We start from the raw sequence: 19,680 nt of genomic DNA on the forward strand, positions 1-19,680 counted from the left end.
AGATGATTTGAAATTGTGGCTATCTGCAGGAAATAGTCATGATTTAGTTTTCTTTCATTGACCAATCTATGAACACCTTCACTAAGTTATCCTAATTTTTCCCAGGATTCAAAGAAAGAGACTAATATTATGGAAATCAAAGTAGACGATGTCTTGTTTTGGGCATCATGTTAAATGTCAGTATAGCTATAGGTTCAGATGAGAAGGATAGTATAAGTCACTGCTAAAATTAAATGTAGAAAATTTAAATATTGTGGCATAATTTTTGGTAGGATAAACAAAATTTGAGGATATTTAATGGAAGATGTTATTAAAGAAGAAAAATGTTCCCCAAACTGGAAGTATTTCATAAAACAGAATTTTAGATCACTATTTTTTCTCAATAATTATCTTTTTTGAAATGTTAAAATACTGTTCTATTCCCTTCTTTGGTGATGTATTTTTATGCTTTATATTCCCCTAAATTTTCTGTATATTTTAGTGGCACATTAATTTAGCAATAATCATTCTTCCCTTCAAAGCCCAGGTTTTTTGTTTTTTTTTTTTGTTTTTTTTTGTCATACATATCCAGCAATACAAGAGTCTTTGAAAAAGATCCTTGAAAATATCCACAAACTGTCATTCCTTATTTTGGTTCACAGCACATTACATACTATTACTTAAGATTTAAGATTTGTCTACTTATGACCCCACTGGATCTGCCATCTTGCAAATAAATTCATGAGTAGACTCCATTTGAGGTTTCCATAGCCTGATATTTTGCTAAGATTTAGCAGCAGTCTTGCTTTGAGTTCTGTAAAGTGAAGGAATTTGAACAGGACAGACTAAACTGAGTATCATCAAAGAAGGAGAATGAAATCATGACTAAAAACTTCTCAGAAAAAACAATCTAGCACTAAAACAACCAATGGGTGACCGGATTGGTTCCAAATTATGGAAAGGATTGATTAAAGCTGAATTTATTTATTTTTGCAAGAGGAAAGGCCAAGTGAAAACTACCATTTTTCCATTAGTCCAGGTTCTGAATTCAATTCAGAGATTCTCTAAGATTTACTACTATTCACGAGAAGAGACCATTTAGCTCCCTTTCTCTAAATAATTTTTCTACTTTTTATTTTATCCCAACAAAATCTAGCAAACTTTAAAACAGATTTTTCTTTTGAAACTTCCTTTTAGTTTCCCTTAGCTCTTGATTTTTATCCTTCCAGATTAATAAAATGGTTTAAAAAGGCTAATATTACATTCTATCACCATTTTTCATGCTAGAATGTTAGGTTTAGTAAGCCTACTTGTTGAAAGTTCCCTTCCCCACCAAACCCCCAGCTGGCATTTAGCTGTTTATAATCATTTAGCAGGTAGAACATAAAACTGGCACTTGAATTATTTTCTGGGTCCTACTCAGTATATTAAACACAATCTCAAGATGAGTTTGTAAACATAGCTATGGGTAAATAAAAGAGAAAATATATAGAAATACTTATCACAAACTTGATATTAAATTCCTAGAATTCTCGCTATATTAGATGTTTTCACCATATATTAGCTTTAATCATGAGGAGGCATTCAAGAAAAAATTGCTAATAGTAAAGATTTAACAAAAAGTTAACTTGTAGGAAATGTGCAAGAGATTAATTCTGCTTTAGTCTAATATCCTAAAGTCTTATGAACTATGTAGTCTTATATCATGAGCTAGCTCTTTCTCTCCATGCATTCTTCCCTCTCTCCTTATATGCCTCCCTCTACCAATATTTATTTATGTGCTCCCTTGTGCTGGACACTGTATTAGACACCAGGTGGGACAAAGTGTTGAATTAAATATGGAAATCAGAATTGTTCACTAAAAAGCACAGATTTAAAGCCTGATACCTGCAAGTCTGAACCCTAATTCCTTCACATCATATGAATATGGCCTTGAACAATTTACTTAATTACTCTGAAACTCAACTTTAATATCTGCAAAGCAGGCATATGTTTTGTATTACAGGGCAAAGGAGTTAATCGATATTTACCCTATGGGTTGCAAAAATAAAAAATTGTAGGGTAACCTTGTATAGTGCCTGGGATTTAATAATTACTCACTATATAGTAATCATACTTACTATGTAAGATACTTCTAGTTAACGGAACATATACAATATATATATCGCTGTCTCTTCCATATCTCTATCTATCTATCTATGATCCAGGAAAAGTGCTATGGGAGTTTAGAGGTTGGATAGATGACTTGTTTGTGGGAATAACATATACCTTTCTGAGAAAAGTGACATTGGACTGGCAAAGAAGGATGGGTTTGGCCATGAGGAGAAATGTATGGTTGGAGGTCGAGTAGCTGCACAGGCAGGGAGGTAAAAATCCAGAGAGCATGGAGATGAGAAAACTGAGAAGAGTAACAACTTTGTTTTAGTTGGAGTGAAAAAACATAACAGAAAAAAATAGATGGATGGTGAACTGGAACCAGATTGTGAAAGGCCCTGAATGCTACACTACTCAATTTGGAATTTACTTTGTAGGCAATGAGGAATTGTTGAACACTTAGGGGCACTTTGGTGACCTTGATCATCAGTCGTCAAATGAAAAGTTTCACTGATGTGAACTCTGCTGAATCACATCCATAGAGTGGTTTTATCCATCTGAGACAAGGGCTGTGTCTAAAGGAGCTTTCTGGGAATCCTTAGTTTGAAAGTTCAAGTAATTCAACCCTAAAAGCATTCAAGTCATGTAAAAGATTAGTTCATGTGCTTGAAAATAGAGGCTCCCATATGTTTGGGATAAGTGGAATTTTCCTTTTATATTTCTAAGATCAAGTTCCATGGATACATGAACTTAAATGGCCAACTGAAAATTGTCAGAATATCTTAGATTTTGATTCCAAAGAGGATTATTCAATCAATAAATGACTGAATTTCTGAGATATTCTATTAGCAGTAATAAATTAATTCAAATAAGGTTGGCTTTCTTGTTCATCTTCTCTGGCATTCCATGGCCCTCTCAAATAAACTATGGTTCTTGCCATCATTCACAAATGTGTGAGTACCCTTTTGGGCAGAGGCTCCAGCTTCTTAAGTGCTGAAGAACTACTGTACCCAGCAATCAGAGTGGGAGCAGGAACAGCAGTGAGTGGGAGTAGCTGGTGGTTACTGGATGGTGCCCACAATCTAATGATCTTCTTATCTGGCTGGGTGTGACACGAAGGGAGCCTGCAGGACTCTCTTGTAGAAAAGCATAACATTTTCCAATGATCCAAATGAATGATAAATGTGGAAGGACCCAAACGTTTCATTATAGCAGTGAGAGCTACAGAGGCCAGGAAAGGCTTCATTGGAGGCCTGAATCTTAAGATAAAAAGTTAATACAAATTTCTGAATTTGTGCAGCTGTTTTTGTGTGTTTATTTTTTGAACTCAAGTATAGAATAGAGAAAATACAGCTAAAGAGAAGCATGTGTGATAAAAGTCTAATAAATTATAAATTCAATATAAGCCAACATGTTATAAGGCTTCCAAAAATGCTACTAAGATCTTAAGCTTGCATCAACAGAAATAGAATGTTCAGATGAAATGTTAGCTAAATATGAGAATTCAGAGTCTTCCCAGATATGGCAGGGCTGCCTGGTGTTTCCATAATTGCGTGGTCCAGGAACAGACTAGCTGTTCTCTGGTACATAAATCCCTCTCTCCCTTTGTCCAGTTTTCTCCTTTTTTCTTTTCCTTTTGTTCTTCCTTCTCTCCCTCCCTTCTTTCCTTTCTTCTTCCACCTACCAATATATTGGAGACAAAGCAAAAGGGAATGAATTTATTCAAAAATAGCAAGCTGTTTGGGGGAAAGAGGTCTTAACTAGGAATGGTTTGTGATGTACACTTAAAGTAATAGAGTTCTCTCTCTCTGGATATCATTAAACAGTGCCTTTACTTTTACAGTGCAACAAATGTTTTCCTGCCTAGATGCAGGGTAATGGACTAAATGGTCTTTTGGTTTTCCTTCAATTCCAGAAATTCTGTTCTACATAATTACCGTCATTTGCAGTACTACACAGGTGTTGTGATTTAGCAGCCAGTTAAAAAAAGGGAAAACACTTTGAAGATTTTTTATCCTTTTGAAAATATCTTTCTCCATCCAATTTTGCAATTTTTCATTAGCAATATGCTACTACAAATTATGTGATTGAATTAAGGATGATGAACTCACATGTTCATTATTAATCAATATTGAATAAGGAATTTCTGGGTTTTTTGTTTTGTTTTGTTTTGTTTTTTTTGTTCTCATATACTTAGGACAAGTCAAGTAGCAATTACAACTCTCTCCTCCCCAGTGGTAAATATTTACAAATCTCTTCTAGAAAGACATGCTGCTGCAGAGATGTGGTGTAATTAGTAGACTATTTTGGTTGTCAGGACACTGAGATACAGATACTTGTACCATTAATGATTTCATACCCAGGCTGTAAAACAGGGGAAATTACAATCATATTATAGCAGCCAGCCAGCTGAATCTGTTACATAAACCTTTCTGATTTGTAAACATACCCCCCCCCCCTTTTTTTTAAATAAATGTAGTTTCTTCAATTTATTTCAACGTTAGCTTTCAATATCCCAAAATGAGTTGCTAATGTGTTTGGGTCTAATCACAATGGTGTAATTCTCATTTGCCTGTTAGGTAGAAATTGATAAAAATATTAGTAGTAGTAGATGGGAAAGAATTACTCATTATGTGTGAAGCATCTTCTGTATGCCTAGTATTGTGTTGGTGATACAAATAACACATGTGATCTCTGCTTCAAGGAAGAAAATAGACTCATATATACATGAACTATTTAGAGACCAATTGAAGTTAAAGTGCATAGTATTTCTTATAATCTTCATTTAACAAACACTGGTTGAACTGTCACAGACAATAAAATCAACCAGCAGCACTGTACTAGTACTGAGAGGAATAAAAGAGACACACAAAGATACACAAACTCTTCCTCTTCATAGGCTATTATTAATCAGGAAGCTAGGCTAAGATTTGTAAAACACGTATGGAAGAATTGCTAGTCTTGGTCATGCACTATGGAGCACTGTGTGTGTGAGTGTGTGTATGTGTGTGTGTCCACATGTGTGTGTGTGCACATCGGTGCTCTAGAAGGTGGGAGGAGGAGGAGGACCATCCAAGGGCTACGAAGTGAATGAGGCAAAGAAAGAGCACTAGATTCGGAGTCAGAGACTGTCCCAGACCCACGTCTTTAAGCTGAGCCTCAGCTCCGTAACATGTGATGTTCCCTTCCTGCTTTGGAAAGTATTGTGAGGATCAAAAGAAGCATTTCAATGACTGTTCCATGTGCTCAAATTAGGAGGGGGAAATTGAGGTTTACACGTGTGTTCCTAAACTCTCGACACAAAATGAACAATTCTCCTGGAGACAAAAACCTACTCTGGTTTCAGGTAACAACTTCATATATAGAAAATAATTACATTTTGTGGCCTTAAAATGCCATAAAAGTAAGCATAGGGAAATTAAAGCTAATTTTATAATTTAATAAAAACTATCTGGATATTTGAATTAACTGAATTTTAACTTTGATGTTAAAATGGCCAGATGAAGCCAATGCAGTTTTGATATGTAACTACTTCTAATTAAAGCATATAAATGTGGACATTTGAAGTATGAAGGAAAATGCTTAAAGATACTAACATTTCTAATCTATGTCTCTTAATAGCCATTCCAAAATACATTTTGTGGGGTTTATTATTTTTTCTATGTGTGCTAGTCTTGAGTTACCAAGATGATTACAGGCTCCTGGAGGGCAGGGATAACACCCAGTAACTCACACACCACCTAGTGTGGCGCCAGGCACTAACAAAGCAAAACACACTCACCATACTGCTTGTATTTGGTATATCCCGAAATCTGTCCAAAGTCTGAAATTTCTGATTTAGTTCCTGAAACAGTTCCATATGCCTCTTCCTTGTATGCATGACCTTCTGCAAAAGAGAACAGGATGGTTTTCACTCCTAATTTGATTTATGCATTAAAAAATAGATTTAATATTTTCACTTTACTAATAAGAGAAATCAAGTTTGGCAGGAACCAGAAGGTCCCAGAAGATGCCACAAATGCAAATGAGTTGCACCAAATCCTAGTCTCATATTCAACACTTCTTGGAGATGAAGAATTGGCTTTTTCTTTGACTTACAAGATTACCCAAAAAAATAGTTTTCTCTTGTGGATGCATTAAAAATGTAGCAGTCATCCCTGTGTAAGATTTTCATCATTCAAAAGTTAAAAATGTTTTACAAAATTGTTGCAATATAAAAAAAATGGTTTAAAAATTCGGACTTGTAAAGCACCAGAGTTCCTCAATGTTCATCATGGGAAATATTACTTCTTTATATTTTATTTCTATAAACACTAAAATCCTAGCTGGCTGTACTAAAGGGGGAGCAAAATCCCGGACTCTGCCATTAAGGCTGATTCAAAGCACTAAAGTGTCTGAAATATATATGTGATCTAAAACCTTGCACTTTCCATGTGAATAATGATTGAGCTCCACAGAAGGAAAATATGACCCATAGGTTTCATATATTTGTTTACTAGATGGTACAGAATCTTAACAATTAGGGTACTGAGCATAAATTGTATGGTTGATGAGCCTCTAAAATCACAGATACAAATATATTAGTGCTCTTCATTCCTGGTTAAACCCTTTACTCCCAACTCTGTTGTAATGCAACAACAGAGTCATAAATAAAAATGACCTCTGGTAAGTATCATGGGCCGAATATTTTTCTATTACAGAACATTTAAAATAGCACTTAACAAGAAGAATTAGATGATAAGTATCTTGGATTTACAAGTGTTATTTTAAAGTAGAAAACATCTTTCTCAATTTTAATTTTTAAAGATTAAAAAATCAGTATTTTGGTTATTCTCCAAGATTGTAGCTTCATGCTTGTGTAAGATTTTATAGTATTTTTAAGCATATGCTTCAGAAGTCTCTGTTTGTTCATATGGACTGTAGAGGAATATGCTATACATGCCTAAACTATCATTTGAATGTTTCATCCATTTTTTCAATTACCAAATATTTTTAAATGTAACGATTTGTTTTGAAAAAGAAATGTATCTTTGGAGGAAGATCTGTAATGCTTAATTTTCTTCTAAAAAGACACTGGAGGTGAATACCTCTTTGAGAAAAAAAGGGGGGGGGCAGAAGAGAAATGCAAATTTGATCTTTAGCGTATTAGCAAAGCCTTATTCTTTTCTCTGCTAATTTTAATTTCCTATGTTCGATGAATCTGTGTCTAGGCAATAATCTGTTTAGCTAATTTCTTCTATTTCATTTAACCTACTTTTATATGAGCCAAAACTGCCATTTAATGTCTTGCATAATCAAATTACTTCAATCTTTGCTCTTCCTCTTAGTTCTATGAGTTGGCTATTGAAAGATCAGGTGTCTGAGGACTAGAATGTAGCAGCATTACTCATGATAGACATGAAACATAGCAAGCAATTATAGGGTGATTAACTTCCCATCAGTTTTGGGGAGAGTACAGGAAACAGATTTGCAGGATTTACAGAGAAACACCAGGCAAACATAATTTGAATAGTGATGGTTGATGGAGATTTATGAGAGGGAGGATTTGCCTAAGTAACTCAATGGAGGGATGAGGACCATGTAGCTGGCTGACATAATGCAGTGCATTCTATCCTTGGAGAAACAACTATTCCCATATGGGACCAGGTCCTAAAATACCAGTTAAAATATGGACTTGTGTCACAAGGGATAATTTTAAACATATAAAATAGTTAGAATACTGACTCTGGCTCTAACCCACAAATAGTGTTTTTTATGGTAAGGCATCTTTCATAGATGCATTTTTTCATAGTAACGCATACAGTGATTTTCTTCTGGGGTGTACCAGGAGTCAAGTCACACCACTGATATTTCTTTAGGGGTATTTCATTCTGTCATTTAATACAAATTTATGAACACCACATATTGTGCTAGATGCTGGGGTGACAAAGTTGCACAAATTCTGATAGAGTCCCTGCCTTCTTGTAGCTTGAGATCTAATGAAGGACAGAGGAATTAATCCCATAATAATGCAAATAAATGTTAAATTATAACTGTGATAAGGAAAACAAATAGTGCTCCCATGAGAGGAAGTAATAGAATTTGCTAAGATAAGTCCAAGTGAGGTAGAGCCCTCAATTTTTACACTTTCATATTTGAGTTGAAAATTTTCAAATCAGTTATTCCCCTGATCCTGTTTTTCTTTCTTCCATATTCTAGAATACAGACAATTTCTAGTTCAATTTTCAATCCTATACCTGAATCTCCTCTCCTTAATGAGAACTTTCCTTTACAAAGACAAGAAACTTATTTTCTTCTAAGAAAGCTGATATCATTGACACAACTCACTTGTTTGAGGTGGGTATCTGTTGCTGTTGTCTATGCAGTCTCCATTTGCCCTTCATCACACAGAAGATCCAAAGTTTGCTTTGGGGAGCTGTTGTTTCCCATGTCAATCAAGGTCCCTACCATTCTCTGCCCAAGAGGTAAATTATTTATATTCTTCCAACAAAGATCTCTTTTGTTAGTCAAAGCCACTTTGTGTTTCTTGCAACAAAATATCTCTATTAGATAAAGGATGTTCAATGAAGAAAACCAAATCTCACCCATACCCCACAGGAAAGAGGATACTTTAGTGATTGGAATTTTTATAACCATATTCTGAGTGAATGGGCAGCACCTGATACTGAACTAATTTGATTCTATTTTGAGGAGTTGGATTGCTAGGACATACTAAAAAATATACAAATTAATATAAAGTTATGGTGTACACCAATATTATATAACCAAAACACATTTTGCAAAGTTATACATTGGTTCATGAAAGCTATTCTGAATAATAAATCTCAATGACTCTGAAATGGAAATGGAAACAGATGAAAAAACTGGATGTTGAAATTGAGGGCCCTTTCCACCTAGAAATATTAATTACAAATACATCCTCATGCCAGATAATCATTCTAATTTGAAATTGCCACCTTGCCATAGCCAAAAATCACCATAGTAATGATGGCCTGGTGGTTCTGGCAGAAGTACCACATTAGAGCTGCCAACTGACAGCCCCCATAGTTCTCATGGGCTCAGTTTGATTTTCCACATATGATTCCTTCTTCTTCCTAGACTCAAGTACTTCTTCTAGCCTTTACTATGGGGAAGTTTCCATTGACCAAAAAGCAACATCACAGCAAGCACTGGAGAGTTTCTAACCCAGCAATGTTCTGGGATAAAAACCTAGCTGAAGTTTCAATTTTCACAAATGGTATAAGGGTTTCTCCTTATTTATTTACTTGTATTGGTAATTATTAATTTGTTGAACTAATTCATTTCATGGTTTTTAACTATCTACTTAGAAGTTTCATGCTAATAAACCCTATTGGTTCATTTCAATGGCTTTTTATGTATCTTTATTGACACTTGGGTTTATATTTTTTATTCTTTTGTGATTTTAACATTCTGTTTCTAGAAGAAATTGACTCCTGTGAAAACCGAATTTAGAACTCAGTTTTCTGAAGTCTTGTCAAGATGATAAAACACTTAACTCCTGTGGATTTTCTATTACAAAGAAAACTAAGTCATATTCTGATATGCAATCTCTATAAAATTGAGGTTCCTTTGGTTATAATGTCTGTCAAATATTATAGGCATTTTTACAATAAAGATAAATGCTTGGAAATATTCTCTTCCATTCAGATTAATATCATCCAAAATATTTTTTAAGCTGTGCATGAACCCTCTACCTGAAAGGATCATCAATTTGCACAGATATATGCTCTCCTGTATGGCTTATTTCAAAATATGACCCTTGTCTTTCACTGTAACTCATGGGAGACAGGCTTTGCAACCCTTAAATTGTTGATATTCGAGAAAAAGTGACAAGTTGTGAAGCACTTTTGTAATATTTTAGATATTTTTAAGAAAAACAAGGATGCAAAAAACCTGTACATCTTGAGAATCTATTGCATTCCAGGTACTATCCTAGACACTTTACATAAAGGGAGCACATCAAATCTAAGAGCTCTGGATCTGGACCAACTTGGGTTTGATCTCAGTTCCATCACTTACACGTTGTATGGCCTGAGGCACAAAATCCAATCTCCTGTTAGCCCCAGTTGCAGTAATCAATTTAACTTGCTGGATTGTTTTGAAGACTTAAAAAGGGATATACAGCAGGTAAGAACCACTTCAGAAATGATAGCCATTATTATCTTTCTTAACCCTCACAATAACCATGGGAGGTAGGAACCATTATCTTCATTATCTCCACTTTACTGACTGGGAAACTGAAGCTCAAGGAGGTTAAGTGAGGTTCCCCAACTCATACAAATGATGAGCCACCTGGAATTTTTTTCTGAACTCAAGTCAATTCTCTTTGCATGCTTTGATCTTAGATATATCCCATAAATCAAGGTATTGGATCCCCAGATTCAGGAAAGCTCTTCCTTTAGACGACTCAAAGTGATTACTACCTAGTCAAATGGAAAAAGAGATGGAACAAACCAGGAGAAGATGCCTTCAGAATTGAGCCCATAAACTCTGGATATTGATCTGCAACTATCCCATAATACTAAAATTATCTTTTAAGGGGCTGGTCTCCAAATCTTGTCTCTGGATACCTTGTTGGTAGGGACATACTTGTTTTTGTATCCCCAACATCTAGCATTCTGCTTGCCATTTGGCAGATGCTCAATAAATGTTTACTGGAATAAATGAATGAAATGACATATGTATATAGGCCAAGGGAAGTGCCTACAACATGGAAGGACATCATAAATGTAAAAAGATTTCCCTCCTACACAAGAGTTCTCCCCACTGGAAGGAAGGTTCATTTTAAAACCCCAGATTGGTGTGCTTCTTAATTTGCCCATCTCCTTTACAACCCTGCCCTCCTTCTGATTCTATTGTGCTGTCTTCTTTTCCATACAACTGGCTTATAAAAGGCCTATGGATGGGCTTGGAACAACTGTTCCCTAACTCTTTGGAAGTTTTTGACTTCTAAGTTCAACAGTATATATGAACCACAGAGTTGCGTTTTCTTTACACATGCAGACTTTCAGAAACAGAGAAATTGTTAGAGAAAGTTGGGGGATCTTCTGACTATAAAGTGTAGATGTGTTGATAAAGAATTAGAAACCAGTCTGCCTGAATTACCTTTTCCAGCTTTAGGATTTTGTACACCTACACTTCCACTGGGATAAAACTGGTCATTTTCTCTTTCTTTACTGCTTTGCATAGGAGTTCTCTCTCCAGAGTGAGCTGCTGAATACTAGTCTGAAGTCAGTGTCAAATTTCATGTTAAGAAAGCAATGCACACTACAGGAATTAACTTAAATTCTTAAAGACGTACTGTGGGAGAGGAATGATTTAAGTACCTTCTCTTGGTCAGAGTCCCACTGTGTCCATAAGACAGACACATAGCCCCCAAGAAGGTTGTATGACATTACAGTTGTTTATTCATGTTTCAAATATGTTTCTTGTTAAATAAACATATACCCAGGGCTTAAAGGAAATTAGAAAATGGGTCTGAGAAAACTGAATGAGGTATATATTTTTATTTTGTCATGTCATTCAAGAATATACTGGGCTGCAAATATATAATTTTGCAGCAGTTTAAATTTGGTAATATAGAAAAAATGGATATAGCCTTAAGGCTGGGTTGCTCAAACTTTTCCTCTGAAAGTGCCCTCATTGCACTTACTGCTGGGGTCTGGGAACTAAGCAGGAAGGGGCCTATAATGAGTGAGACATTTCTTTGATGTCTTATGATTTATATTTAGAAATTAATAAAAACATTTATCTTTTATGTCATAATTTAGCTGTGTTTATAGTAATATAAAATATAAAATAACATTTTATATTAATTGATTATACTCCCCCAAATCTTGCAACAAACTGTCAAGCCCCCAGGCAGAGGGACCATGATTATGCTATTCTGTTTTCTTGTGTCCTCTGCCCACCATCACCCCTGCCTATACATGTACACCTCTGAGAAAAATGGGTTTAATGGATGTGTGGGGGCTCATCAAGAACTTCAAAGAAACATTCTTAAGAGGCTACATTGTTCTTAGGTGCTGGAGACTGAATCACGTCCCTCACAAAAGGCATGTTCAGATCCCAACCCCTGGTCTCGTGGGCGTGAACCCATTAATAAATAGGACCTTTGAAGATATTATTAAACTGTGCCCAAATTGAATGAGGGTGGGCCTTAATCCAATATTGCTGAAGTCCTTATAAGCAAAGTAAACTGGATACAGAGAGAGGAGTCACCGGAGATTCAAGAAGCTTGAAGTCAACAGAACCCAGAAGAGAAAGGAGAAGATGCCACCCTGGCATTGCCATATGACAGAAAAGCCTAGGAACCCCAGTTATTGCCAGCCAACCAGAAGGTACCAATCCCTGGAGGAAGTAAGCCTTCTAGTCTCTGAAACTGTGAGCCAATAAATTCCTGATGTTAAGTCAACCCACTGCATGATATTTATTTTTAGCAGCCAGGAAACTAAAACACTGTGGAAGAATATGACAAGATTTATCCCCATGTTTTCCAAAGAGAAGATAAAAACTAAATACCACTCCATCCACATGTTTTTTAATGGAATGGATAATATTATCTTTTACAGTTTCAGAATGGATGTCTGTGATTGCTTTCCTAGGAATTCCTTGAGCTTTCTCCTCAACCCAAATGGACAGTTTAAACTACCTGCCTAATATTTCTGATATAACATCATATTAAGTAACTGAATTCCACAAAGTATTAAAATGGAACTCATCCTGATCAATGTCACCTTTATTTCCCTGGTTCTGTTAATGGCACTACTAGAAACTCAGGCTCAGAATTTCAGTCATCTTTCTTTGCTCTCCTACACTTTCACCCTATGTTCCGTTACAAGCCAAATACTATAGGTCCCTTTGCAATGTCCTTTGTGTCCCTTTCTTTCCCTACCACCTCCAAGAAGTGGATCCTTATTACTTCATTCCTAGACTAGCCACCTCCTAATTAGTATTCCACCTTCCTCTTTCATCCTCCCACAATCAATCCTTTCTATTACTGCCAAATTCATCTTTCTAAATCCCAGAGTAAATTGTTCGTCACTAAAACAAACAAATGCAACAGAAAACCTTTAGCAACTTTTAGTAACAAATTAGGTAAAACTCTTTGCCCTGGGTTTCTAAATTACCTATACTGTCCCTTCTTTTCTTTCATAGACCTCATGTTTCAATGAAGTGTGACTTGCTTCCTGTTTCTTCAACATGCCATACATTTGCTAACCACCATGTCTTTTCCTCCTTTTTGAATTTCCACCTCCTTGATGTATATATCTTTGAAGTATCACTTCCACAGTTGTCCATTTTTCTATATTAGTCTCTGTCCCAATTTAGATAAAGTGTTCAATAACTTTGTTAAAGTAAACTGGATTAAAAAATAATTCAATATTTTATCATTCATTCAACAAAAAAATTATTGAACACTTCCTGCTTACCAGGATCTTTGGTTGAAGCTGAGGATACAAATTCAGTAAGGGATCTGGTCACAGAATATAGGAATATCACTATGGTGCTTTCTAGAAAGAAAAAAGTTGTGTTTCTCCACTTCATGACCAGTAGAACATTTGCTCTACTTGTTTCAGGAATGCAATATTGTCCTGGAATTGCCTACATGGGGCTGTTTCCCAGGTATAATGTTAACTAAGCACAAGGTTTCTAAAGATATATGAATTGCCGGAATACTATCATATACAGACTCTGTGAGGTGTTGAGGCTTAAAGCCTGAAGAGAAGATGCTTTCAGGAGTCTAAGAGACAAAGTTTGTCAGTGGTGAAATGACCAAGTTGAAGGGGTTTGGAGTGTGTGTGTGTGTGTGTGTGTGTGTGTGCGCGTGTGTGTGTGTGTATGCGTGCATGCGCCAGAAAGCTAGACAATAATCCAGACTGATTCTTCCTCAAGGACCATTCACAGAGTGCAACTGGATTGTATTAAAATTCACTGGCATTTATATCTGGCAATAATTTTTCTGGAAGCAACTCATGAGATATCTGCCTCAGAAATGCAGTTGCACATGAGATGAAGGGGAGTAGCACTTTCTAAAAATTTCCTCCATCCTCAATTCTGACACCTATAACAATCGCACAATAACTATAGCAATTACAGAGCTACAGAAAATGTTCAGGTTTCTTATGTGCAACTCCTTTTCATTACCAGAAAACGTTTTGATAATACTGTGGTTGTATGTGTGGAATAGTAAACATGAGAAGTATCAGCTGAAGGAAACTTGCTACCAGTTGCCATAGAGAATATACAAAAAAAGAACAGTTGTCTAATGCTCCAAATGACACAGTATGATTAGAAATCTTTTCAGTGCTTGTGATTACATAACTTTGGTTGGCTGCACTAAGGCTTAATTTTAGTTCTAGGTTTTTACTAAATTTTGCCACGGATGCCTGGTGGGTCAATTCCCACCTTCTTTCCTTTGTATTAATGGAACAACTTACTGCTTTCAGGACAACAAAAACATATAGTGTGGCACCCCCCCCCCACCCTGTTTTTCGCTACCTGAAGAATTCATAGAAAAAAAAAAATCTAAATGGCCACCAAAAAGTTACTAAAGAATCTAAAAGTGAAAATTAATGAATATTTTCTCTTAGAATTTATAGTCTTGATATTTTTATGCTAAAAGTTAGGATATAATGAAATTTTTATCTCATGCCAGGTTGCTACAATTAAGGCTGCATCCTTATTAAAACTTGCTGTGTAATCATTGAGTCCAGATTCTTTATCATTCATTTGTATCTTGGAGTCTGAAATATCAATGAATAAAATCAATTCTCTTTGGACCCTTTTCAGGGTAAAACCACAGCTTGATCACTACTACAGTATATATAAAAAAACAAAAAAGTCTCACTTTTGATTCATGGTGTACATTGGCAAGCTACAACATTCATCTACACAAATAAAATGATTCAATTATGAGTTTCTATGTTCTGGGAGGTTCCTGTACTTTTAAGACTATCATCTAAGAGTCTTGAGTTCTATGTAAGCATCACAAGGGTACAAACATGCTAGAGAAATTTATAGTATATGATATCCAATTATGTCAGCAGGCTATGAATCATATCCAATTATCAGGATGCATAAGTACATTTTATGTGATGCTCAAACATCATTAATTTTGTGTTTAGCATAAGCTGCTCAAATGGCATCATTTCAGTAATTTCCGGCATCAATATTATAGCACCAATATAATTTCAATGTAAATTGGAAAATGAAAATCTTCATCTTGTTTATATTTTTAAAAAGACATTTACTAAACACAGGAGCACACTGAACCAACACTTGCTATTGGAAAAAGGAATCTAGATGTACCACAGAGAACCTAAATGAGAGGAATCAGGAAACAAGGCAACTAAGTCCCAGAGAAAGCTGAGCTAACCAGACAAAGCATCCTCACAGGATTCCTCAGTTAGTTGCCTCCATTAATAGATGCCACTAAAGTAAAACCGAGATAATTATTTTAAATATGACAAGTCAGGAACTCAACATTCCTACCTCCCCACAAACTGAATGGGCCAAGTTCAACCCCCACCATAAATTGTTCACTTGTCTTAGTGTTTATAAAATAGATTCCTACTTGTCCAGAAAAATCTCAATTAGCATAGTTAAAGCAATTCGAACTTTAAAACTTTTGTCTACATGTAGTTATGCACAGAGCAATATGTTTACATAATTATATATTAATTTTGAATTCAAATATTTAAGACTATAAAATAATTCATAGAAACTTACCTCAAAGTCAAGGTCTGAATATCGTGATTTTCTTCTCTGCAAGATGTTTTTTAAAAGGAAAAAGAAAAATCAATAAAGTAATATTTAGTCATTCAAACATTTTCATCATTTTCAATAAAGATAATCCTGCCTCTGTGTTACACATATTTCCTTCATTAAGAGTATGTGAAAATTTTTATGATTTCAAAATTTCCCATTCACATTATTCATTATTCCATTTTTTCACTTTGTTCTTCCTTTAAAATTGAAGAATATAAAAATACAAAATATTTCTCATCTCGACCTCTTAACTCTAATTTCTAAGTGAGGAAAGATTTTTCTATGAAAATTAACACAAAATTTTCAAGCTTGAAGGATACTTTAGGTCCACTACTAAAGCAAAACTATGGAAATGGAGGATTGCACGTTGCATAGGAATAATCTAGCCACTTCAAGACCTCCCACCCATCAACCTTTAACATTCTCTTCTACCAAATTCTGTCTGGCCCTCTAAGTTCCAAAATTTTATATAATTTACAAATACCTGTAAATTTCTCAGTATTTTATAGTCTTCCATGACAGAAAAGCCCTTTTAATTGCTAGCCCTTAGGAACTAAAGTATTCTAAATTCAGTAAAACAAATAAGAAATATTCCACATCCCAGCAAAATGTAGTGTAGATGTAAAAATCTCTTGTTTCCTCTATGGCTACAGCTTTGTACACAGTTTCTAAATCCAGTTATAGATAATCATGTATTCATAAAATAAAATAATTAAGCAGCAGGTCTAATAAACTCAGGAAAAATGATTAAAATGAAATTGATGTAATCGCATATCAATGATATGATTTTCATAATATTGGTGTTGGGGAGGTATTCTTAGTATCTGCTCCACAAAATCATTGGGTTCTTAGCATGGTTTAGGTTTAGAGGGAGATGTCTGGAAAATGTGGAAAGAGCCCTCCACATTTTAGAGAACAAAACTTTTCTTTCTTATTTTGGTTTTTGTGCTGTGTGTGTGTGGGGTGGGGCGGGGAGTGTAGAGAATTAACACATATTAAAAACAAGTAATACATGGGCAGTTGGAAAAGAATATGTAAACCTTAGACAAATTTCTTCTGTTTGATTTTTCCTCTTCTCCCATTCCAGTATCTATAATCATAACTGGAATAATCTAACATGGAATCACAACGAAGATAGGTGGGAGATGCTATTGTACCTGCTGAATATGAGGAGAGAAAGAAAGGCAATAATGTTTTTTACTGAAAGATATGACTACATTTCGGCAGTTAGAGTTAAAGTTGTCATTACAAAAGCAGAGCCTCCCTGTAATTAATCAACTCCCCATATATTACGTGATGTACAAAAAGAAAGGTCTTCTTTAAAAGAAAAAAAAAGTAATTGAAGTAAAAGTTCTGAAATAATTATATTTTGGTGGAGCTGGTTAAGATTTAGAGTCTGGTCTTGAAATACAATCAAGGAGAGAGCTGAGAAGGAGACTGCTCTATTAATTAGAAACTAAGCACGTTAGTCTTGTTTTGCTCCAACATCGACCTATTGCAGCCCTAGAGACATCCTAGAGGAAAAACCCTGTGTGGGAAGACATTTAAACCAGCCCTCTTTCCTGTGTCCCCACTGCTATTGTTATCTATTTTTTATCTATCTTTGCTGTATAAAAATCAGGCTCCAACATACTGCACCACACTTTGCTGCAATATGTTAGACTAAATGTCACTGTTTCCATTCCGCTTCTTGGATGTTTCGCCTTTCAGGCACTGTGACTCAGCAGGACATTTTTGTAAGTATATGTTAAGCAAAATTCTTTCCTAATACAGCAAAATTCAAGCATGGAAACATTTAGTTTTAAGCAATTATTACAGAACATTAGTCATGAGCTCTGCACCCCATTTGAAAATTAGATGGCGGAATCTCATGCAAAAGGTTCTGCTAAATAGAAGAATAAGAAGCCCTTCTGCTGCATCTGTTAAGAGGTTCTCTTGTTGCCAAAGGTCATAACAGCAATGTTGTCCTGTTTATTTCTGAATTCAAAGCTGTGTTAAGAACTGGAAATGTTGATATATACGTGTTGTGAAAGGTGCCTTATCTTGGGAACAGTAAAATATGGGAACACACAACACCAGAGATAGATTGTGCTTCTGAGAGCAGACGTCACCTAGGTCAATGTGAAATATGGAAAAGAAAGTGGATACAATCCTACAAATAGCTCTCTCTGTCTTCTATTTAACTTCATTAAAATTAAATTCTAAAATAAGGGTTCAGCAGAAATGGCAGCCTTGAAGGATTAGAGAAAGGAATGAATGATTGAAGCAAACAGATTTTCATCAAAAAAGCCTAAAGATGGGGGCTAAGAAGCAACGCAGGAAAGATTTAACAATTGGAGAGTGGGAAAAAATGTATCAGAAACCAGAGTCCAAGGGAGGTAAATATCTGTGTAATACTATTCATGTCCCTATGATACTGACCAAGTGTTCTAAACTTTTGATGGTTTTTAAAGTACTTTCACATTAGAAATGCTTGCTGCTCTGTGGTATGGTTGGGGGAATATTATTTATTATCAGTATTTTATGATTGAAGAAAACTGAGAACCAGTGGAGTTAAAATAACTTGTCTGCATCACCTAGTTAGCAAGCACTTGAGTTGGCATCTAAACTTAGGTCTTGTGACTTCACACCCAGTGTTTTCTCTGCTACATCTTGCTATTTGCTCAGTGGTACAAGTAGCAATATTTTACAGCCAAGATGCCTGTGATATTTTGCTGATTGTTACTAGAATTCCACAAGAAAAACATTAGATGACCTAGCCAGTCAAAGGACGACTGCAGTGGGACTGAGATGCTTTTTAAGCATAAACCAAGGTCAAATAGATTAGGTTTATCAATTGTATTTTAAAAGAGGGAAGGAGTATCAATATGATACTCATTTGAGAGAATACCTGATTTCAATATACAATAATCTGTGCTGAGTAAGATAACTTTAAAGACACTGTAATATAGGACAATTTCTGAAGAGTGTTACAATAACAAACAGATTTCACCCACATGATGTGACTATCCAATGCAAACTCTAGTTTATCTTCAAGAAGTATCTAGCTCTGAGGAATTGGTAGTGCGAAGGGAAGAACCAGAATGCTTGATTCTGTTCAGTTTTTGTCTGTTTCCACCCTTGGTAAACAGGCAGCATTACTGGAAATTCTTTCAAAGCATCAAAATTTATTGAAACCCTGATTGAGTTACATGTTTATTAACATGTCCTTCTGAAACTCTCTGGAATGCTATTGTAAGGTATGAATGTGGTTATAAATAATGGTTGTATGTTTAAAAACTGAGAATCAACTAAGAAAAATGATCAAGTCATAACAATGTTTCTAGTAAGTTGATAATACAAAAATGCTATCTATAAATTTAAAATAAACCAGGGTGAGGCTGAAATACTTTGTGAGATATTAAACCCCTCTATCCATATATCTCCAATTTCCCAAACAACTTGATACAAATAATCCTTTAAATGGTACCATAGGTGATGTTTCTTTCTATCCTGTTTCCTCTTTCTAATTTCCCATTTAGAACTCACCCAAACATGTATTCTGTCCTCAACACTCCATTAAAATTCTTCTTGTCAAGGTCACTAATGATCTATATCTGGTCAAATTCCAAGGTCAGTTGTCTGTCCTCATCTTATTGAACTCTCAGCAGCTTTTGAAAGTTAATCACTCCTCGTTATTGAAAATGCTCACCATCTCTCAGCCTTTTCTTTAGGTTTGTTTATTTATTTACTGATTTTTTATTTATTTGTGAGGCCACACTCATCTGGCTTTCCTCTTACTTTGCTGCAACAACTTCTCAAGACTCCTTTGTTAAC

General features: G+C 35.3%; 1 protein-coding gene across 4 annotated transcripts in view; it reads right to left on the minus strand.

Moving 5' to 3' along the window:
* ADGRB3 (adhesion G protein-coupled receptor B3) overlaps positions 1 to 19,680 on the minus strand; it is a 772,638-nt gene that overhangs the window by 2,990 nt on the left and 749,968 nt on the right. For all 4 annotated transcript variants that reach the window (XM_037842636.1, XM_037842635.1, XM_037842634.1 and 1 more), the window contains 2 exons: positions 15,826 to 15,861; positions 5,855 to 5,959 (listed from right to left, as the gene is read on the minus strand). In XM_037842636.1, the coding sequence (XP_037698564.1) occupies positions 5,855 to 5,959; positions 15,826 to 15,861 (141 nt within the window). The remainder of the gene's footprint in view (positions 1 to 5,854; positions 5,960 to 15,825; positions 15,862 to 19,680) is intronic.

This window comes from Choloepus didactylus, chromosome 7 (genome assembly GCF_015220235.1).
Source record: "Choloepus didactylus isolate mChoDid1 chromosome 7, mChoDid1.pri, whole genome shotgun sequence".
Lineage (NCBI taxonomy): Eukaryota > Metazoa > Chordata > Mammalia > Pilosa > Megalonychidae > Choloepus > Choloepus didactylus.